At 45.1% G+C, this 23,655-nt stretch overlaps 1 protein-coding gene across 1 annotated transcript in view; it reads left to right on the top strand.

The window, feature by feature from the left end:
* The window catches only part of LOC6531571, a 58,076-nt gene that overhangs the window by 24,204 nt on the left and 10,217 nt on the right, over nucleotides 1-23,655 (top strand). Inside the window, 5 exon segments of the mRNA XM_039372958.2 lie at nucleotides 14,076-14,227; nucleotides 14,961-15,017; nucleotides 17,730-17,854; nucleotides 17,956-18,111; nucleotides 20,321-20,713. Coding sequence (XP_039228892.1) covers nucleotides 14,076-14,227; nucleotides 14,961-15,017; nucleotides 17,730-17,854; nucleotides 17,956-18,111; nucleotides 20,321-20,713 — 883 coding nt within the window.

The following is a 23,655-nucleotide window of genomic DNA, read 5'->3' as shown; positions in this document are numbered from 1 at the left end:
CCTCCTGCTGCAGTTGCTCAATCATCGGCCAGGCGGGTGGAGGCTTCGTCATCGCCATCGCCATCGCTAGCTACACTAACAGCCTATAATCGCAACTTAACATGCTAACAGCGGAGGCCCAGAAGTAGAGGAGCACCAAGGACTAAGGAGCAGGGAGCGGGGGAAGGGACTGAAGCATCAGTGCAAACATCCTTCACATGCCGGATATCGCACAATCTCGAAAAAAACAAAAAAAAAAAAAACAAAAAATGGTGAAACCAGCTTGACAGGCTGCCATCCAGCTGCTAGTACTGCCAACCTCAACCTCATCGCTTCCGAGTGCCTCATGTTGCACTAAATGACTCACCCACAGCCACGCCCACTGCCACACATTTGGGCGGTAGGGAAAGGATGTGTCGAGTGCGTTGCACTGAATTTTACAGCTTTTGTTTCGCTGCTCGACGAGCTGCTCTTTCTTTCTCTACCGACTGAGCTTGTGTTTTATATGCGTTTATCTCCCAGGCTGCCGCCTTTTCGTATTGTTTCCCCTTGTTGCACTGCATCTGGTGCCGAGCCTCCTCCTTCTTCTCCTTTTCCTTATCCTCAGCCTCCTCCTTCTCCTCCTCCTACGTTTGCTTACTGCTCATCCCGCTTTGCTTATTGGCAGAGAGGTCCTTGGTCCTTGTGCCTTATGCCTTGTGCCTTGTGCCTGAGCAACGTTTACAAACATCCAGTTGAGTGGCTCTGAGTGTCATTGTTCTTGAACATTTGAACATGTGTTGTCAGTGCGAGACCTGCACAGCTGAATGCGCCCATGGAAGATATCCATCCATCGTCCTATGCACTGTAAAAAAAGAATGTGCCATTCACCGCAAGGCATCCATAACTCGCAACGATACAACTTTCTCATATTCTCTGCAATCTGCTTTCATTAGCATAACTTTCACCATCTCCACAAAAGTTTAAGCGGCGGCAACTTTTTTAACCATTCTCAGGCTCTGAGCATAGCCTGTTTTTATTTATGTTCCCAATGTGTCATAATTAAAATAAAGTGCACTTAAGCTCTCAGTTTTTGCGTTTGACAGCTTGCCAAAGTCATAATTAAAATCTTACATGATTGAACTTATATTTTGCCATTTTAATGCATCGATTTTGTGTGACAGGTAAATTCTACATAATCGATTTTATATTGCTGGTTACTTAATTGATGGGCTTCCGTGTGCTTATTATTATTTTTTCTTTGATTGTTTGGAAGTCAAGCGCATTTTATTCTTGTGTAACCATTTTCGCCTTATCCACTGCCTCTGCAATCATCTCGTCAAGCTCGAGCGCCTTAGTGCCTCTGGCCAAAAAGCGATTTGATTATGACAACGGTTTTGGCCATGTTTTAATTCGATGTTTCGCGGCTGCACTTCCGGCGGAAGCCACTCTGGCTGCCAAGCGGAAAACTTTGGCCCGTTGTCACCTTGCCGCCTGGCTGCTCACTTTGCCAATATCTGGCCAAATCCAATATAGTTGCTCTAGCTGCAGCCAATGTGGGGTTGGGTGGGGATAAAGTGGTAGCCGAGAAAGAAGTGCAACTACAACCATTAGCATTTGACAGAAGAATGGAATAGAAGTCAACAGAAGTGCGGGCCAAGTGAGCCTCTTGAAGAGAGCAAAAATGGCGAAATGGGAAAAAATATTTGCGCCACCAGAAATTGACAACTGTTTGCTTAGTAGAGAGTGTTTGCACCCCCTGGCCAAAGGAGCCAAAAGAGCCAGGAACCGAAAACCGAAACCCCTCTCCGCCGAACAAACCCCTTCGAGCAGCCGATGCAGCTGGCGCTGAAAGCGGAAATTTGACACTCTCGTTCCCACTTTCACTTTCGCCTTTCGCCCGCAGGGCCATAAACAGGGGAATTGATGGCAATAGTGCTGGATGGACGACTGGGGACGGCGGAAGGAGAAAGTTCAGGGGAAAGTGCGAGTGTTGCGACTGTGGCAGTGAGGAAGATGAACACATTCCATTTGCTAGAATGTTGCGCGTTATATCAGCTTACGTTTTAATGGCAGTGCCGCCGGCTCTTCTTGGCAGTCAATGATATAGTTTCGTTAGCCATTCGCCGGAGCAGAATGTGCCATTAGATGGCAGTAGAAACAAAGGGAGCAGGCGGACAAAGTGCTGGGGGAGAAGCAGGAGGAGCAGGAGAAAGTGCCGCGATGGAGACATCCATGGTCAAACTATTTGATTACCAATTGCTTCTACTGGAGCAGAAGCAGAGGAGGAGTGGCAGGGATATCTGATGATGGCTTTTAATTGCCGCATCCATTGCAAAGCGCTAATGCTGCAAGTTGCTCCGTGGAATAAAAGGAAAATGGCTAAAAGGAATGGAGAAGCGTTGAAAGCGCTCACAGAAAAAGGTTTCAATGGAACAATGTGTGTGTCAAGGGATACTTAAACTTAAAGTAGCGAAGAGAGGACTTGACATACTAAAGACTTTATCTCTTAACTATTTATCTCTATCTCTTTAACTAACATTCATGAAAGATGACCCCTAATCAAATGAACAATGCACTGATTAACATAGATTTAGCTGTTTTAGTAAGGCAAACAATCCAAGGGCACAAACTAGGACTGCAGTACGCCTGACCTCGTCGAAATGTAATCAATCAACTTAAGTTTGCAGGACTCCATTTCCAAATTGCTTTCTGAGCCACGAAATCGATTAGGAACTCGACCGCGAAAGTTTGCCTGCACTATCTCCTCAAATCAGACTAGTCCAAAAAGTCTATTTCGCTGTTCATAAATTTGTAATTCGTATTTCCCACTACAAGCGACAGGAACTTTTCGGGGAAAACAAACTTGCCATCGGCAGGCGCTTTTCCGGCAACGAATCGATAAAAAGGAATGACTAGCAGAAAGTGTAAATAGAACTATTTGACCCTGGACAACATCATAAATATGTCACACTGGGACCAAAAACAATTTGTCAGCAGGGGACGGGACTGAGTTAACATATAATAATATTATGTCCTGTCCGGAATCCAAGGCGCAACCCTCTCCGCAACTTTAATCAATAAATTGTACTATTATTAAACCCACGCCCTCAATCGCCTGCAGTCTTGTGTGCTGCATCTTGTGTGTTCTATGTGTGTGTGCTGTATGTGTATGTGTGGTGTGTGTTTGGTGTGTGCTGAATGGCGACCCACAAATATTTGTGAGCTGCTTGTGGCACACTCGTAACGATGCCCCAAAATATGAGTCCGACAAGGACGTATTTGCCGGGCCCACAGGCGGAGATGCCCGTGGAAGCCGTAGTCGTGCACATGCGGGTGCTCCGCCCACGTTCACGTCCGCATCTTGGTCCGGAATGTGTGTTCCGGGCCCACTACTCCTCTTGGCTTCGTTACGCTAACAAGCTGCAGCTGCAGCCCCAAAACACTTGGCGAACAAGTCCTGAAATTTAGAAACTTCTTTCAATTTACCAACGCACTCAAGGAGTTTCTATAATGAGCTGGTGGAAACGAGAATTTTCTTTCGTTGGCTCAAACTCACATTATTTTCGGAACATAATGCGCTTTTAACCAACGCTTTTAACGGCTAGTCTCTTTTATTTTCGGTTAACTATATAATGGGTTCTTTCAAGGAGCCAGTTGTATTTTATGTTCTTTCAGTAATTATTTCTGCATTAAATAGGTTTGCAAAAGAACTATTCATGTTTAGTTTTAATCAATTCTAACACTGTATAGTTTTAGTGAACTGTCAAGTTAGATTTTGTTTAGTGTATGGACCCTGTGATCCTTTTGCGCACATTCTACTCCCTCGTCTGAGGGCAAAAGCCGAGCACAATGTATGAAGGATGCCAGCCAGTCCTTGCGAGCAATTTGTGGAGCCTGGGTGGCAATGCCGAAGCCTGTGTGTCCTGGCCTCTTGCTTAATTTTACATCAAATTTATAACTGACTTATTGGCACTTGGCACTGGGATTATGCCTTCCAGGCGAGCACTTCCCACCCGGAGCACAACGAACAACTGAACTGAGGAGCTGCTCGTTCGTTCGCAGGCCATTACGTATACGCAGTGTGTGAGTGTGGCTGACAGGGAATAGGGAAAGTTTTTGGTCCTCCGGCGGGAACTCAAGTTGGGCAAACTGCAGAGATCAGGTAGATGGAAATTCAAATAGTGTGGCTGGCTAGGGAGTCGAGACCCCTTTTGCTGGGGCTCTGCCCAGAAATACTTCATTTATGCAATTTGCAATATTGGCAACTCAGCAACACGAGTGGGCGCATCGCATCGCACCGCATCCATCGTCCTTTTTCCTTTTCCACGAAGCGAATCCTTGATACTCGCTACACCGCTGGCAGCTGTCGTCAGTTTCGTTCTCGTTCTCGCTTTTTTATCAAAAGCAATTTTGCACTTTCTTTGGCTTGGCCTTTTAATAAATTCCACCAAGCTTTGCATTTTCAGCAGTTTTCCGGGCAGCATTTCTCCGCCCCGGTTATTCTACAGCCACCTCGGCTGCTGTTTCGTTTTTTGCGTTTTTTTTTTCTACTGCTACTTTTTGCGCTTTGTGCTGATTTTAACACTTTTCGAAATTTCCGAGTAGGCCACGAAATTGGCAGAGGCCACGGGATCTGGCTCACGCTCAGGCTGAGGCTCAGCCAGATACCAGATACCAGAAACCAGCAACCAAAAAACCAAAAACCAGAGCCGAGAGACCAAGCAACGAACCGAGTCCAGGTTGAGTTTTGGCAGGAGCCTCACCTTCGTTTTTTGCTGGAATTTTAATGAAAATTTAAATAATTGAAAACCATGTTGCAAGTGCGACAGGCGGAGTCCGCTCGCTGATAGTGTTGCATATTAATGAGAGCAGCTTCCGTTCCATTCGCCAAAACGCTTTAAGGGCACTCGGTTAAAGCGATTTGGCAGGTGACCAAAAGGCGACAAGAGGTGTTCTTCCTTGGCTGCAGCTTGCACAGCATTTGACAATGACAAATGATTACTTTTATGGCCGCGACCCCGCCAGGTGAGCGGGCACGGCACTAAAAGTTTCTTCCAGGACGAACTGAATCCCCAGGCGGTTGTTCACAGGCACCGAAGAAAACGAACAGGAGGTTCTTTAAGAATCAAGTTAAATACTGTTTTGATTATTTTAAGTGAGTTGTGGTTCACTGAGCCAATCACAAATGCAAGTTTCGTGACACACGTTGCTGCCAGAGGATAATCTCAAAAAGTTATTCTCGAACGGAGATTAAAAAACTTTTTAAATCTACAGGCTTAAGAGAACAAAAAGCATTGCTCATTTAAGTAAGCTTCTCGTACAAAAATGTATAAATTATTATCATATTTATATGGGCTTATAAATCATTCAAATAACAAAAATGGCATTTTGCAACCATTTTCGCTGAGAGTACAGTTGATTGTCGGATGAGAGATACCCTGGCATTAATTGAAGTATGAAATCGTGATGTTGCATAAACGTCTGATTTTTTTTCCGTGCAATCGAAACAGGTAACGTGGCGGGTGGAATCAGGAGGCTACCTCCGTCATCCTTGCCAAGTAAAGTGCGACATCCCGTGAATAAGTGTGTGTGTGTGCCCAAGTGATGGTGTTGGTGCTGGTGGGGCTTTGGCTTACGTCCTGACAGGAAGTGGTCTCGGCTACTTACCACGCAGCAGTCGGGTCCAACACTTGCCTCTATAGTATTTATATAGACAGGAACCCTCCATCGTCCGTCATCCGCCTCCCGCCGTTTTGCGACTTTTACCTATCCGGCAGTACTTCTTCCATCCGGCCGTGTCCTGTTTACCAAACGAATTAAATTGTTCGCCTCGAGTGTATTCGGTGTTTTGACGCACAAGCATGCGGCGGCAACTGTGATTGTTGTTTGTTGTTTCGGCGCCACAGCCCAGGGCCTTCGAATTTGTTAATCTGTGCCACTCAATCAGCGGAGCTGGTTGCCAGCCACTTTTGCTCCCTGCCAACACACTAATTATGCACGTGTCAGGCAGGATTCAGTGGGGGATAAGCCGAGAGTAAGTGGAGCACACATCTCACCTAGAAGTGGGCGGGATATAGGGCTGCGAATGGAACTAGGGTAAGCACACATGCGAGTTAGCAGGGAACTTGATTTATTGGCAAACAGAATGATATTTCATCCCTAACTAATGGCTGACACAAGTAAAACTCAAGCTATTCACAATTTCATCAAAATTATTGTTCAACTTTCCTCCATCTCTCAATAAATACAAATATAATTTGTGCAAGAGGCAAGGATTTCATTATATATTTACTTAGTTGTCAGCTTTGCATTTCCCATACCCTAAGGCCAAGTCCAAAACCTCTTTCCATTAGAAGCACTTTGTTTACCTGTGCGTATTTGTTCAGCTTTCAATAAATTTGTCGCATAAAGTGAAGAGCCCATTAGGTGGCACTTAATCTAAGAATGCGACTGTACAGCTGAATTCCAGTGACACAAAACAGCACTTTTCACGTATCTATCTGTGCCAGAAACTATGCTTATTAAGTCTCACTGTCGATTGCCGTTCAGGTGGTTCAGGTGTGCCTCCCACCTGGGCCTATATGATTAACGACTGCACTCGCACACACAGTACCACACACACACACACGCTCAAAGTGAGACAAATGTGACGAGCATTTGACATCAATTATCGCACCAGGCCTTAGGCAATACCATAGTCGTAGCTTTGGGTGAATCCCCAGAACCATTTGGCCACCCCCTCCTCCTGGCTAGTCCTGGCTCCTCCTACCTCCGCATCCGGAGTGTGGTACGTGAGCCGGGGCCATCGATTTCCATCCATGAAGTTGGCTTAGCCTGTCATTGAGTAACGCGGTTCGTGTGCAGGCAGTCAGGCAGTCAGCCAGGTAGGCAGGAAGCTCGGAACACGAGCCAAGGCCAAGTTAATTGATTTTTTATTAGCAGCCAGCTCGGGGTAACAAAACACTGGGTATACACAAATACAACTCACCTGGAGGCCAACACAGTAGAACTTCTCATACCCAAACTTTTATAAATCATAGCCCATGTCATGCAAGCTCAAAGGATGGCATATAATGAAATTTCATTGGGAATCAAATCCATAAAGCACCTGTTCACAGAGAGCTAAGCACGTTAAATTTGTATTGTAAAGTACTTATTGGAAAATGTCGAATAAACGATGAGCAAGTGGTGGAAAAGTCCTAGTAACGATATCTTCAGTAATTCTAAATTCAAATTTCAAAGTGGAATTTTTTGTTGAATTTTATAGTAGTTCATAAAATATCATTTATTTAAATCTGTAGAGCTTCCTTGGCATTGGTTTTCTGACTACCAACTAGTGAGATTGTTTGCAGGGCATTTAAAATATGTTCATAGGCGATTGTGTTGGCAGATATTTGTTTCAGTTATGGAATTTCTACTGCGCTCGGTGTGGGAATATGACAGGGTTTTTCGTTGTGATGAAAAACCGCAACGAGATAAAAAATTGACAATTTTCAATTTGAGTTGCGGAAATATTTTGATTTCCTTTCTGGTGGCGCACAAAAAACGTGGGAAATTCGCATGGGCACATATGCTGGTCAGGAGCATAGATGCGGAGAGGTGAGGGGGCCCGAGTGTGTGAGGGGGTGAGTGGGTGCGGGGGTGAGGTGCTGTGTGCACTGGCTTGTCCCGCTTGTCGCAAATATTTTCCGCTCCATTTCCCGCAAAGAATGGAGGCGACGGCGTCGGAGGAATCCTCGTCCTGTGGAGAGAAGCCACAGCGGGCGGCACTTTGTCAGCGCAATAAAAGTTTGCGTGTGAATTGTGCTGCTGCCCAGAAGACAGACAGAAAACGGAGAGCTTCAAGCTGCCGGCGGCTTAATCAGCTGGGAAAGGAGTCAGCGGGGTAAGGAGTGGTGTGGAATGGACTGTGCGGGGCCTTGGGAAAAGCATGCACTTTAAATTATGCATATAATTCACCCGCTCGCCCCACCAAGTAATTAAGTAGATAGCAGCCAATGTGGGGCCCTCACTGCGTATACGTGATACGTACATTATATACCCGCACACATTTGCATACATACATGTATGCATATGCATACATACATGTGTGTGGCAGTGGCGTGGGTGTGATTCAGCCTCAAATGAGTATTTACGAGTGTGGGTCTACGGGGAGCACGTGTGGTCCTGGCGAAGGCTTGCCGGCGTTTTAATTAGAAATTCATGCGCCTAGTTGAGCAGCCTCAGTAAACTTCTGTAAGCCCCGCTTGACTGACTCACTTGACTTGACTTGCGCCCACTCGAAAGGCGCCTTGGAAACGGAAAAGAGTGCTCCCGCATTTCCCCCTTTTCCGAGGCTGCTCTTGTTTTTCCTTTTTGCCATTTTGCATATTGATTGATAGGCAGCACGAATGAACGGCACGAAAATAAACTCAGAAATTAGAAGAGGGCCGTTGATAAATCGCTTTTGGGGCTGACACGTTCTGGCCATTTATCAGCAGGCCAATAAAAACAGATTCGATAGATTGGCAAGGTCAGAGTGGTGATTCATTTTGCACATTCCGCATGCAAATTGAATTAAAGCAATCTTAATTACATCGAAGTGAATTAAGCTGTGCTCAGGAAACCGAAAACTTTTCTCCACCGCAAAGCAGTCAGCCTCTGACAGGACGCACAGGACGAACAGGACGAACAGGACGCACAGGATGTGTCCGGAACTTCTGGGGGCTTCGGGAGTAAGCCGAGTATGTCATTTTATTGAATCAAAAACCACTCAGCTATTGAAAATCAATTTGTGCTGCAACAGCTGCGGAAGTCAGCCAGATTCGCAGTCACAGAAAATAACCGACATTGAGGTCTCACGCCCACATGCCATTTTCCGCCCTAACACTTGCAATAATAATAAAAGTACATGAAAAGCGAAACTCAGCATTCACATTTGGTAGCAACCAGCAGTTTGAGGTGTGTGATCAGCAGTCGTCGCACATAACGCCTTTTAAACCATTTCAAAATCGAGTTAAGGGGACAAGGACGACCGGACCCAAGCCCAAGTCCAAGCCCACTGGCATTCACCTGTTTGTATGCAAAATGATGTGGCAGTGCCACTGAAAATTGATGGCAGTCACGTAGGTGAGGGAGCAAGCGCTAAAGGAAAAGCCCCAGCACAGGTGGGCAAGCTCAATGGGAATTTCCCTCGTTTTCCGTTTTGTTTTCAGCAATAAAAGTGAAAAGTAAAAAGTGAAAAGTAAAATGTAAACAGTAAAAAGGAAAATGCGAAGCGAGTGGGACAGAGATGCAAATTACATTCGGAGGTGGAAAAGATGTGAGGATGCAAGTGTCATTACAGGAAGAATCAGAGGACATTTCACGCAGCTTAACCGACGCCCTTGGGGATTTTTGCTCACCCACCTCAGCTTAATGAAAGTCCTCCTTTGCTCCTCCTTTATTTGGCCAAGAGCAGCTTAGGGAGGTGGTCATAAAACATAATGGGGCGTGGCCCACGCACCAGCCAACTGAAAATGTGAACAAAATGGAGCCTGGCTGGCAAATGGCTTAGCACTTCGAAGTGTGGCCTCCAAAATTTCGAAAAACGAGGCTCAGCCTGGAGCCGATTAAACTTATCGGTCCGAACAGCTCGACTTGCACAGCGTGTGGGCCAAGCACTCTGCAATTTTAATTGCGGCCAATAAATTTCACATCCGTCAGGAGGCGGAGGCACACGAATGCGCCTTTCCGCATTTATTAAGTGCTGGGAAACTCCGGCACGAATGGCACAAATGGCACGAGCTGCGGTTAACCAGGCCAGAGAAAATCCAACCAAAGCCGGACAGGTTTGACTTGTATCTGTCATCCGTTGGCATTCAATCTCTGCTCTCTCAATCGCAGTGGCATTTGTTATGGTTTCGGTGCGGCTGTTGTTGATTGTCAAACACAAACTGTGACGCCTCAGAATCTATGTCCTTTTCACATCCTGCAGCTGGTGGAATGCTAATGGGTATATAGTTTACTCTTCAGATTCTTGGGTGGGTAACCAAAACCAAAAATAATAACAACTAGTGCCTGAATATTCTCCTTACAATACGATGTTTTATTTGCTTGAATAAAATATAAATTTCTTTCGCTTAGTAATGTGATAAATGAATTATAGTTGGCTTACTATTTTCCCAGTATTTAAGCATATGTCTACGTAAATCCATATTTTTAGAAAAACATACGATTTTGTTACATAGCCTTAAAGTATGCAACGAATTTCCCTGCTGACTTAAAAGTGCCGGGTATCCTCACGTCGCTCAAAGGATTTTGGCTGCTGTAAGTGTCAGTTGCAGTTGCAGATGACACAAGCAATTTGCTGTCGCAGTTAATGAAAATTGAAAAGTGTTCGTTCGCATTACGCATACGCCAAGGGGACCGTCCATGTGTGTGAGTGTGAGTGTGTGTGCGTATGTGCTGCATCCTGTGAATTGGATCGATGATGCACTGTGAGAGTGATGTGGTTGCATAATCGCTGTTCCACATTGCGCGCTGCACTGATCACACAGATACACATAGACACACCCCCATACACACACACACAATGACACAGCAGGAGCAGCAACAAGCAAACCCATTAGAAGTTGCAACAGTTTTACAGCCCCCCTCTGCCCCTGTTTTAGTGTAGAGTCATTTTTGCGCTCAGAAGCACTCACTAAAACAAATAAACACTTTGCGCATTGTTTCGTTTTGACAAATGCGTGTAATTTACGGAAATGTTGTGTTTGTCCATTCCACTCTGCTCTTCCCCCCTCCCCCCTTCCCATTTTTCGCTATATATAGCTACATATCTGACTGCATGCAGGTATATGTATATCGCCGCACTCCTTGTTGGCTAAATTGTCTTAGCCATGTTTGCAAAGCTCTTGGACTCCTTAGCCAGACTCTACTCAACGGCAATTAGTTGGAGCTGGGCGAAATGCCATGAAATGGCAGGCAGATGCAGCACCACCCACCCACTGCCACCTACACTTACTCTAGATTACAAAGGCAGCAACGGGCTAGAAAAATATAGGTTAAAACTGAATGTACGCTGGTTTTTCCTCTTTTTTTTATACCCATCCGCATAAAAGCAGCAGCAGCAGGGCAGCTCATCAAAGTGGCAATAAAATATGCTTTCATATTGCCAGTGCTCGAATGGGCCATCGTGGACCAATTGAAATGCTTATTACAGGGTGGTTGGGGGGGCGTATCTGGCGTATTCCAGCGTATCTGGCGTATCTGGCATATCGGCGGACTGTGGTTAAGCAGATCAGGCATGGCAATCACAAAGGATGCGGCGGCTCCTTTTGTTGGCCAGCGCGCTTTGTTGCGGCCTTAATGAGGAAATTTCCATTGGCCAGCTTGCGCTCGAGCTGGCAATTTACGATACCTTTGTGGTTTCAATCTAGCAATGGGCAACATAATTAAAAATTGTGACAGCCATAAATTTCGTTTTGGGTTTCCTCCTCCGAGACGCCAGATAGCAGATAATTAAAGTGGCCGGGCAAAAACAAAAAAACAAAAAATCAGCAAACAGAAATTTTGTTCATTTCACTCAGACACACACACACACACACACACAGAACGGGCTCTAAGCTGGCAACTTGTACTTTTCACTTGGGAAAGTAGCTTAAAAAGCCAAGCGAAATCAATTAGGTCGCAATTTATGTCAAAATGAGAATGGGTGGTGTGGGTTTTTGGCTTGGCAGCACTTTAAGCCCTTTTAGTCTTCTGGCAAAGGCAACATTTGATTTCAGTCTGTTCAGTAGTGCAGCGGTAGCAACAGCTGCTGCTGATTGCGCTGCACATGGCAAGGGGGGTAAGGGGATGCCCACATCAGCGTCGGCCACGCCCCCATCTACGCCCCTGTCCATTTAGCAGCTGGCTGCGGGCTTTGACGTCCTCTTTTTGGATGGGACTTGGCCTGTTGTAAAGTGTCAAAACGTGTACTTGTCGCTGGCAGGATGTGCTGATGCTGATGCTGATGCCGCTGCTGCTGCTGTTGCAGCTCCTTTAATTTGAATTTTATGCACTGCATGCATAAATTTATGGCCAGTGGACCACGCCCTCAAATGCCGACGACAATGACAAAGGCAACATGACAGGCACATGTCCATTATGGCCAGACTTCGGCCCGGCTTCGCCCTTTCTTGGCGTCGCCACTCAGGCGTTGCATCCTGGCCATCCGGCGCCCGACATTTAAATGTGCTGGTTGTCGGTCGGACACCGAAAGTCAAAGGCCACTGAAGGGCGGCGCACTTCTTCCCCAGAATAACCGCTTATCTTGCCCATTTAGTCGCAGTTGCTGATGCTAACGATATTTTTAATTCCATTTCCGGCATGTGTAAAAATTAATTACTCATCAAATATGAGCGCTTTGTGCGGCTGTGAAAAAATTAATTTTTAATTGCAATCGCTGCGAGTGAATTAATTTATAGCGTCGAATTCTTCGCAATCACTAAATGGCATTCCAGTGAGTTTCATTCTTTGTTGTCAGACGCGCCAATACATACATTGATTTTGATATCGCGCTGCGCCATATGGCAGCCTTAATATCCTGCCTATCAGCCAGTCGCCCCACCACCCAACTACCCACCCACTGCCGCCCACCTTTCGTATGAGTGACCTCGCCCCCACTTCTGTCGGGCTGTCAAAGTGCTAAAAATAACATGACGAAAAATGGAGGGGGGAAAAGGGTGGTGTTGGTGTGGGAAAAAAAGCATGCTGGAAAACCTGCCGAAATCAGAAACCGAAAATCGCTCCAAGCGAAGCGAACTGCATCGAACGCGTTCTGCTGCATTATAAATACCGCAATTGCATTGAGTGCAATGATTTTTAACTTGTTTTGACGTTCTGACATCATAAAATCACGCATCACTTCTGTCTCTCGGAAATTCCGTGCGAAAGGCGAAAATGAATTCGAGATTCCAGACTGCCAAGCACCACGGATTTAATGGGATTGAACGCTGACGTCAGTCGAGTTTTTTGAGGCAGTAGCAAAAATAGTCTAAATTCTCGTTTAAATTAAAGCTTGCCTATTGAATTTTAAATTTTATTATTACCCGTTGGCTAACGCGTTAAATTATTAACCATGGTCATTGGCCACTTATTGGAAATAACTTTAAATAATTAATTTTGAAGCGACCACTGGAAATGTAATAATTTTTAATAAATACTTATTGTTATTCGGCATTGGTTTTATGAGTGACTTTCCCAACAAACGCCTCACCTTTTTTGATGGGGAAGAAATAGTTTTCAGATTTTTCTATTTAGAGCCACCTGCTATTAATATGCACCACTCAGTTTGTGTGGCAAAAACGCAAATTAAATGCATTGCAAGCTCATCTAATTATGCAACGCTCATGACAGATGGCAACCAAACTGAACTGCCAACCACGCACGATAACAACAGGATGGCAAGGACCACACTAGGCTTACTAAACTGTGACCTCATGTCACACGTGGTTTTAATTATTGTTACAGGATGTGCGGATGCATGTGTGCAAGGCTGTGAATGTGTGTGTGTGTGTGTGTGTAAGTGTGAGCGTTGGAGCATTGGAGCCTGTGTGCGTTTGTCCTGGGTGTAATTACATTTTGTGGCATTCGGCAAAGTGTTGATTATTAATTAAAATGGCTTTATTCAACGCCTGGCAGCAGACACAAAGTATCAGTTAAATATTTGGGCATTCCTTTGCCTAAATACTGTGCCCGTAATCATGGCTCCATTACGACATAACGATGGTCTGCCAAAGTACACTGAAAGATTTGTGTTGCTACCAAAAATGCTCAAGGGATTGGGAAACTTGGCTAGATACGGGGCTACAATTTTAGTTATATTAGATGATTGCCATAAATAGGAAAAGGATATTTTAGTATACCTAACGTGTTTGCTATTTAGTTGCAGTAACTTTTTTCTCAGTGCATGTAATATGTGTGCATGTGGACAAAACTGAAATCACAACGTTGGCAAATAGCTGCAGACAAAGTTGCAAACGGAATGCAACTTGCGAGTTGCGAGTGTTAATGGCCTGTAATTAAACGGCAACGTGAGACGTTTAAGTGGAAATTGCATTTTGGCTAATGCACTTTCTCCCCCTTTCTCTTTCTCTTTTCATATTTTGCAGAAGGATCTGTTCGTGAGCAAAGTTGAGCCGACGTCGCCGCGAAACGAACGCAAATTCTCCGCTGCCACAGCGCCATCGATGAAAACAAAGTGGCTGAAAGCATTTAAGAGCCTAAAGCCTGCTGGTTCTGGTTCAGCACAACAAGCAGATAGGTGAGTACGCCGCTTTTCCCACTCCACTACACCACCCACTCCTCCTCCACCACCACCCACCCTTTTCCAACCACCCACCCACCTCCACCTGCACCATTTTACCGCTGTTACACAACTATCGGGCATAGAGCGAGGCCCATTAAGTCGAATACAAACCGCGCCAGGGAGTATCTAGTATCTGCGGCGTGGTTAGGGGGCCAAGAAGCCCCCCCTTCAGATACAAAATGAAATAGTGCGGCGAATTGCAGAGAGAATCGCAGCAAAGGGCGGATAAATCGGGAGCGGGGCCGCCCGCACATTAATATGACTAAAAGCTTGCGGAAAACGCGGAAAAATTATTCAGGCATCCAAGGGTAGTGCAGCCCATCCGCCCGACCAAACAACCTCCATTTCCATTCGCAATAAAATACATATAGTACGAGTATTCGGAAGGAATTCCTAATATTTGCACAATCCGGATTATGCAATGCAATGCAGCAATTGCACTCGCAATTTACAAGATAATTCCATTCAGGTGCATAAGCCGGGCACTTCACTCTAGTTTAAGCTAAGCTAAGTTATATCTGCCATAATAATGATCTCTCCACTTCTTCTCTATATAAATTTACGTATATACCATCTCCATTCGAACACTAAATGCATTCAATACAATGCTTTGCCCAACCAACCAAAAAAAAAAATAAACAAAAACCAAACGTTTCGATATACTCGATATATATTCGCGAACTATCAGCCAACCACCCCGACAAAATCAAATGTACCACGCCGTATCAACCGTATTAACTTTGAGGTAACCGAAATTCACCAAAGAACCACCACGAAAAATCAAATCACCCAGCATCTAGCATCTAGCATTTAGATATATAGTCCCATAGTACCCATATATCCCTGTACAGACATACATATATGCTAAATGCCTAACTACGTATATAACCGATCCAAAATCCCAAAGGTTGCTGTAGTGTTGCACGCAAATGTAGAATTAGCTGAGAAAATAAACCCCGCTTGGATGCCGGCTAATTGGTTTCAAATAACGCATCAACTGCTGCACACGACACAGTATAATTTGCCTATGTTTTGCTGTAAATCGATTTAAATTTCAATTTAACACATATACTCGTATATTTCGAACACACAACTTAATTTGTCTTCGGGCGCCGTAAATGCCACCTGCGCCCACTGAAAGTGTCATCAATCACGTGTTGGGGCGGCAATCAAGAGGCTGCATGTTGCAGGGGCACAATTGAAATCCATAGCTAGCTGCTAGTTAAACGGGTGCAAAGACAATGCATGATCTGGATTTGGTCCAAGTCGGGCAACAAAAGTTTTTGCCCCATTCGATAACTACGGATAAATGTGTCGCTGTGTCCGTTCGGACTTTTCTGTCTGGCTTTTCTGTTCCATATGTTCCGGCCAAGTTTCCGGCTGCGCCCAGTAAATTCCACTCGGCGCCATTCGAGCATTGAAAAATATGCGAAAAATTGCAAAACTATAAATTCTGCAGCTATTCCACCTACATGGACACGCAGACCATTGGAACTGCAACCCACTAGCAACTGCAAACTGCACACTGAAAATGCGAACGTTGCAACATCCAGTGGCAACAAGACTTAGTTCTGTGCCGTGCAGCTCTTGGCCTGCCAATATGATGATAAATCGGAAAATCTTCTCGGCTTAGTGAATGGCCAAAGGGGTGCTCAAGTGGGCTCTATCTCTTCAAACTTCATTGCGAAATGTTCGCCACTCACTGGCCATTCACTGCGTATAAATACCCAGCATAAACACATATACATTTTATATATACATTTGCAAACGTGACAAGAAAATCGCAGTTAAAAGTTTGGCCATGTTATATTGCAAAAGTTTCGCCTGAAATTACTGAAAGCCCGAAACTAAGCCACAACCGCCCCATTTTTCCCGGCCTCCCTGGAAAAAGCCAGCCAGTTACTCATTACGCCATGGTCCTGCTTTTTATGACTTGCCTTCGGTACTTGTTTTTCGTATTTGAGCGCATTTATTTGGCCGGCAAATGAAAGTTTTAAGTTGCATACAAACCAACTAATGAATATGTTATGGAAATTATTATAATTAAACCATTACTCATGCTGTCCCTTATGACTAACGTACATATTTCCCTTTTTGTTTTAGCATTTTGCCATAGCTGCACCCAAAATCAAAAAAATACACACCAACATATCCAAATGAACAATATAATTAATTAAAATTAGTCCCAATTAAACTCCAACCATAGATACCCTTAAGTCTACCAATTAATTGTAATTACCCCAGTATAAACCTGTATATTACTGTATTGTACATACCTGTAAATTGTACATGACCGAGATAATCTCACCTCGGGTATTACTTGTTTACTAAGTCTGTCAGTTAGTTAGATCAATATTTAGCCTAAGAATTTACGAATACATTCAATGTCATCGTGTCAGTGTTCATTTGTAGCTGTCAATCGCACAAAGTTGCACTTTCCATCGCTACTAGCCAACCACCAGCCAACCAGCCACCTTCCAAATCTGACGTTTTTGTATACTTTACGCATTTGCAACAAACAACAAACAACTTTATAAATATTGTGGCAATGTGCTCAGCACAATTTATTTGCCAGCCGTCTGTGTGTTCATCTGTGTGCATAAGCCACTTACAAACAATCAACGTCGAGTCCTAGGCCTCTGAGCCTGAATTCTGCCCAGTTCCCAGCAATTGCCCCATTGTGAGTCCTTCTGCTCCTGCTCCTCCTGCTCTGGCTCTCCACTCCGCCATTCGGGGCTTCGGTTTTTTCCATGGCAAATAAAACAAAAGTGCCAGAGGGGCCAGTGGAGCAGAGCGGCAGGAAGTCCTTGCAAATTGGCTGTATCTGTATCTCTCACGCGCTGTATAAATATGAAACGAATTTGCCGAAATGAATTCGAGTACGATGTGTATGCACAGTATAAATAACACAATAATTTGCATAAGCACCATGGATTGAGAGATCGGGTCAAAAGCACACGATCACGAGATTGTAAAATACTCGGGGCAGTGATTAATCGAGCAATTTCCTGTGAATCCAATTAGGTTGAGTACCGCACAAAGCATGTGACTGTGTGCGTTCATTTTAAATACAATACTTTTTAATGCGTTTCTTGTCCAAACATCCTCACACACACGCACCATCGCTCTGATTAATGTGCATTGTCCGTTGTCCGCTGTCCGTTGTCCGTTGTCCGTTGTCCATTGTCCACACTCCATTGTTCATTCGCCATTGTTTGCTGTTGTCACTGTGCACATAGCGTATAGATATACAAAATCATAAAGTAGCATAAGAGCAGCCTTCAAATGCAATGTATGCTCATGCGATTTATGAACATATGTTTAGCCATTTGGGCGCTTTTGGCCAACTGCGCATCGGGTTGGCTGGCGTTCCCCGCGGGGGGAAAGTGCAACACTTGCGACTCCATTAAATGGGTAACACTCCAACTAACGCCCTTCGGTTGCATCTCCCTCACAGGCGCAATGGAGCCTCAAGCACAGCCTCCGAGCCGCTGCGTCCCAATCTGGATGGCAGCCACCACCTGCAGGAGTACACCTACAAGAAGATAACGGCCTGCGACGTCTGCTCCCAGATTCTGAGAGGTGGGTATGCTACTATTCATCACTGGATCACTGACTGGAAGGGACTTCACCCGCACCTTGTGAGCAAACATTCCTAACCCTATCCCTATTCTCGGTTACAGGGCACACACGCCAGGGATTACGCTGCCGCATCTGCAAGCTGAACGCCCATGGAGATTGCGCCCCCAATCTGCCGCGCTGCCAGCCAAAGCAGAAGCTGCTGCGGCGACAGAAGAGCACCTCGGAGCTGGAGAATCGCGTTGATATCGAGGAAGAAAGTGAGTATCTGGCACGCACCAGCATCATAGCCATGGCCCCACAAAAACAGAAAACAGAAATACATAAACAGAAGTACAGCAGTACAGTACTATAGCAGTACAGCAGTACAGAGCACAGAAATACACAGTGGCTAGAGAAAACAAAAAACAGGCTAAACCCACATATCTCACATATAGTACTAACAAACCGCTTGAGGCCGGCTAACGACTTGCATGGGAAATGCGATGTGCTGGCAAGCGAAATTCCCCAACAATTTGTTCGACTTGCCCTGCCCGAACTGTGTATGCATCGTGGCATTAGCATGTCCTGCTCCAGGATTCCACCTTGAATATGGGAGACCAAGCGAATGCGATTCGTTCTCTACTCCACTTCACTCCACTTACCTTTATCCTTATCCTTTTGGGCCAGACCGCATCAGCAACATTTTGTTTGTCGCTGGTCACAAAAACCCACTTATTGATTCGAGCTATACGAGCTGGCCAAAAGAGAATGCCGAGTGGGAGTGGCTGGTGTATCAGTTGATTTCACAATGGATTTATGGCACTCGTGGGGCAGACAGATTGTGGCACTTGTGATTTGTGTCGCAATTCTCCAGACCTCAGCGTGCAAGAACTTTAGCAATTTCCCTGGCTCCTTCGGTTACCCACACTCGGCAAACACACCAACACACCCTCGCACATGCACAGCAACACACACCCAAAACGCATTGCAAAATGTCCTTTAGATTCCATAGACGTCAACTGACGACGACGATTATGAAGATGATGATGATGAGGATGAAGATGAGTTCCTGCCCATTGAACTGTAAACAATTGTGAGGAGGAAACTAGAATCTCTTGCATACCTTGCGGGTGCAACGCTGCCATTCACGTAGTTTATCCATCAAGCACACAAATTCCAAATTTGCCGACTCTAGACGTTAATGTGATTAAATCAATATGAAATCCTCTTCCCTTCCCCCCAAAACAAAAAAAAAACCACACCAAAACGAAACACAAATAGCCTCGCCACAGGAGTCGCTTGTTGCAGCTGCAGCAGATCAGGCGGATGATCCCAGTCCCAATCTGAATATGAATACGAATATGAATACGAATACGATTAACAATCCGAGCGCAAATCAGTTGAATGTGCCAAATGCGAAGTTCCGTCAAAAGACGCCCTTTATGCATCGCATTGCGCAGCTAGGTATCCAAATGAACAGTATTATTCGAATTAGTATGTGCCATATACGTACATCCAGCATCAATATCAATATATTAATACTCGTATAGTATGCGCCAGATACTCGATTGAAATGCGCTTGACCTTATGATTTTGTTTCGTACTTTGTGTTTGACTGTTGCGCTTTGACCCACCCAATTAGCGAGATATTCAGCGAATGACAACCAGCTCAAAGTAAATCGAACACACACACACACTCAGCACACGCAGCTCACACCACACACACATACTGATATGCTGAGACCACAAGGGACACATCGCGGACTCTGTTAAACAAAAAATATAAATTATAAGAGCTGGGGGACCACTCAACGAAATCAGTTCAAGTAGTGGAGCATGTTATAGCCGCAAAACGCAGTAATCAGTAATCAGTATTCAGTAAATATCAAACAGTTCACTAGAAATTGCCTCACTCCTCATACCGCATACGTGTTGTTGGCTACTTGAGTTTGGATTGGTTTTGGGTACCACATCCTAGACATCCTAGACATCTGGCTCATCGAGGACATGCCCGCCCAGCGGGCCTATAGTAAAGTAACATCAAGCCTAGCTGATCCTTATTATATATGTATACTCTCGTACATGCCCACCTATCTCTCTCACACACTCTAAATATGAATTCAAAGAAAAAGTACCCGATCCCCACATCAAGCTCATACCCAATTATCGAATTGCCCCTGAAACCACTTGCAATTTGTACTAATGCACTTCAACAATGCATCAACAACATCAACATCATCCCAATCCGACAATTTGAAAACGATATTGACACCGATATCGAATCGAACCAATCCGAATAACCAAAAAAAAAAAAAACAAACTGGTCCCTCATCAACCGTACCAACTTGTCAATGTCAACTCTCCTACTTCGGCACCAAAAAAAAAAAAAAAAAAAATGCAATCAAATCAATAAAGAAATAACCGAAATCGATCAAATTTACCGCGTGCTGAAACAAGCCGGCGAACTCAAATCCGGGCATCTTGCAGCAGGCGCCGACAAATCCGTCCAGGGCAAGCCAATGGATGGCAGCGTCGCGGGAGGATCGGCGCTTCCGGTTCCGGTTCTGTCGGAGCGGGAGCTGGGCAGGGCCCCTCCGCCGGATATACCCATTGTCAGTGTCTCGGAGCTGGCCCTGCAGGAGCAGCAGCAGCAACAGCAGCAGCAGCAACAACAACTACAGCTACAACAGCAGCAGCATCAGCAGCAGCAGCAGCGCAGTCTGGCATCGGTGGCGCAGGCGGCGGCGGTGCGGGCGGGACGAGGTGTGCGTCCGCCGCCGGTGGCCATGCCCATTCTGGGCGTACAGCTGCAGCAACAGGAGCTGCAGCAGCAGCGCGGCGGACTGCCGGTGCCCAGCCAAGATATATCTAGTAGCTCAGGTCCGACAAGTGGTCAAGTTGCCGACCAAGTAGTTTGTGTTATTCTCTACCTACAATCTCTATCTCTCTCTATCTCTGCATTCTTTCGCTCATTTAACATTTTCGCAATTATTTTGAAAAACCTTGGTTGTAGTTTCGGTTTTGGTTTTCGGTTTTCGGTTTTGGTTTCCGTTTCGGTTACCCACCTCTCCTCTTTATTGTATGTCTCGAGTCCCCGGATCCCGTCTCAGTGCCTCAGCTTAACCATCATCAAACTGCATACTGCATAAGTAAAAGAATGCCATCGTATTGTCCAAAAAAAAAAAAACAAAAAACAAAAACCAAAAGTCACCAGTCACCAGTCATACTACAAGTATATAGTATCGGGCTACCGTTCGCTCATTTTCTGCACCCGAATCCGTAGAGCAGATAGTAGTAGTTCATATCTATCCACATTAGTCACACACAATTGCATTCTCTTTGCGAGCATATTTAGATTTGGCAAAACAATTTCAATTTCACTCACATTGCGCTAACCAAATAATTGCTCATACGCCCCATTGCTTCGCTATGAAGATGCTGGATTTTTTGGCCAGCTTTGAAACACAAACACAAACGTCACACACACAGAAACCTATTAGCTAATAACTCACATATATACATATATACTATATATATATATGCATTTTGTATATAATTTATTCTAGAGTTGAAATTTGAATTTGAATTTGAATCGCTATTGACTGAAGCAGTTGCCGAAATATAGTGTTTTGTAGCTTAGCCAACATCAATTATAGCTTACGCAAACACATGTAGCATCTACGTATCATATTTAGTTGAACGTAATTAATTTGTGTATGCCAAACACTTTGTTTTCCTTTAAACATCCTGATTTCCCTAGCCTTCTCTATGCAAATATATATTTACAAATACATGCTGAATCGAGCTCAGCCAGCACACAATCAACAACCAGCAGTGTGTGAATGGTGGGGCAGGAGTGTTTGTCTACGCGAATGAGCTTCAATTAAAATACATGGTCTACTTGTTTCATTTCGTCTCGTCTCCTTACGTCTCGTCTCCGACTCCTTTCGTCTGTTTGGCCCCAAGAGCAATCACATGGCAACATGACATTGCCTTTTTGTCGCCTACTTAGGGCCACAATTCAGACCGCTCCCCTTTGGCCGCAAAGTGCCCTAAATCTTGGCAAGTGCGCACATAATTAGCGCCACATCTCTTGGCGCTACACACTGGCAACTAGGAACCTGCATCCTGCAACCTGCAACCAGCAACCGGCAGTCTGCAACGTGGAAAGGGCAATTGACAGCAAGGCAAGTACAGCTGCAACATTCCCTGCGGTCTGTAGTTGCATTATTCCAATTAGGAGTGTGTGAATGCAGCACCGAACTGATTGATTGCAGAATGTGAGTTGCGGTTGTTGTTGATGTTGCACGCAACGTCCTTATGGCATTCTTGTGGCATCTTGCCCTGACCCTGATTAGTTGTAAGTAAAGTTCCATTCGAAGACCAAATGTCAGATTCCAGATTGCGAACACAGAACTCACATATTTGATAAACATACTGATTTACTACGCTTAAAATGAAAACACATATATATCTATATATTCTTTCGTGTTCATATCTTTTTTGCCAATTTTTCGTTCGCTTGCCAAACTCAAATTTACCAACCAATAACCCAACCAACCAACCAACCACATCAAACAAACACACCAAGAACCGCGATACGGCCAGTTCTTTGCCCCGGTATCGAACATGTCCAGCTCGGCGTACATCAGCAATGGCATTGGCATCAACTACTACACGGGGAACAGCCAGCAGGTGGCGTACATGCAACAGGTGCCTGCCACATCCTCCTCCCTCTCGGCAGGAGCCTCGCCGGCACACCAGCAGCAACAGCAGCAGCAGCAGCAGCAGCCGCAACAGCCACAACAATGCGGCAGCAGCACCAGTGGCAGCAGCATCAACTACTCGACCACCGATCCAGGACTCCGGCGGCGTCTGTTCGCCGGAATCCGGCCATTGTCCGTGTTCGGACGACTGAGGCAGCAGCGATCCTCGCAGCACCGTTCGATCTCATTGCCAGAAAGTAATTACTACGTAACACCCGAGGAGCACATCCGAGGCAGTGGGGACAGCAACAGCAAGAGCAACAGCAATCACCACAGATTGGTCCACAATGACACTACCAACAACCATGGCATGCCGATGCAGAAATCTTTCCATCTCCCAGCCAGCACTAGCAGCACCACCACAACAACTACTAAAACTTCAACAAGAACCACACCATCAGCATTAACATCAATATCAAGATCATATTTCGGGGTTGCCTATAAAAGCACTATAGACCCCATCATAGCCATGAGTTCTCGTTGGAACAGTACTGCATTTGATTCCCACTCGACATCGATGTTTAGATTGTGTTACCGTGTGTTCTGTGTATCTTTTTCAATTCAATTCAATTCAATTCAGTTTATTTCCCCTGTAGTGGGCCACAGAAGTTGTATCTGTATCTGTATGTCTGTATGTATGTCGTTCGTATGTGTGTGTGTGTGTAGAAGTGCGTGTTTGATTGGGCCACTGCCAAAGGATATGGACAGAAGATGCAAGATGGCAAGATGCGTTTTAGTTATTCCAAGTGGCAAGCTCAGTGCCGCCCATTAAAACAATGGTCGGATTAAATGCCAATTAGTCTTAACCCAGTTTACACTTCTGGCAAATGGCTCATTTCCGTTGCAACAGCACCGAAAGCAATTGCAACGCCATCATTTGTATACATGGCCGAGTTCCTTTTCCTTTCGCGCTGAAAGCAGCTCCATCAGTCTTCAGCTCGGCTGGAGTCGAATGGAAACTTACTCCATGGGATGGGTTGGGATGGGTGATGGGATTTTTATCCTCATACACTGATACAAAGGCAGTAGTATGTATAGGTTTAGGAATGTTTTGTT

Source organism: Drosophila yakuba, chromosome 2R, assembly GCF_016746365.2.
Source record: "Drosophila yakuba strain Tai18E2 chromosome 2R, Prin_Dyak_Tai18E2_2.1, whole genome shotgun sequence".
Classification (NCBI taxonomy): domain Eukaryota; kingdom Metazoa; phylum Arthropoda; class Insecta; order Diptera; family Drosophilidae; genus Drosophila; species Drosophila yakuba.
The sequence above is the reverse complement of the archived record's forward strand: the minus strand, read 5'-3'. Positions and strand labels throughout refer to the sequence as shown.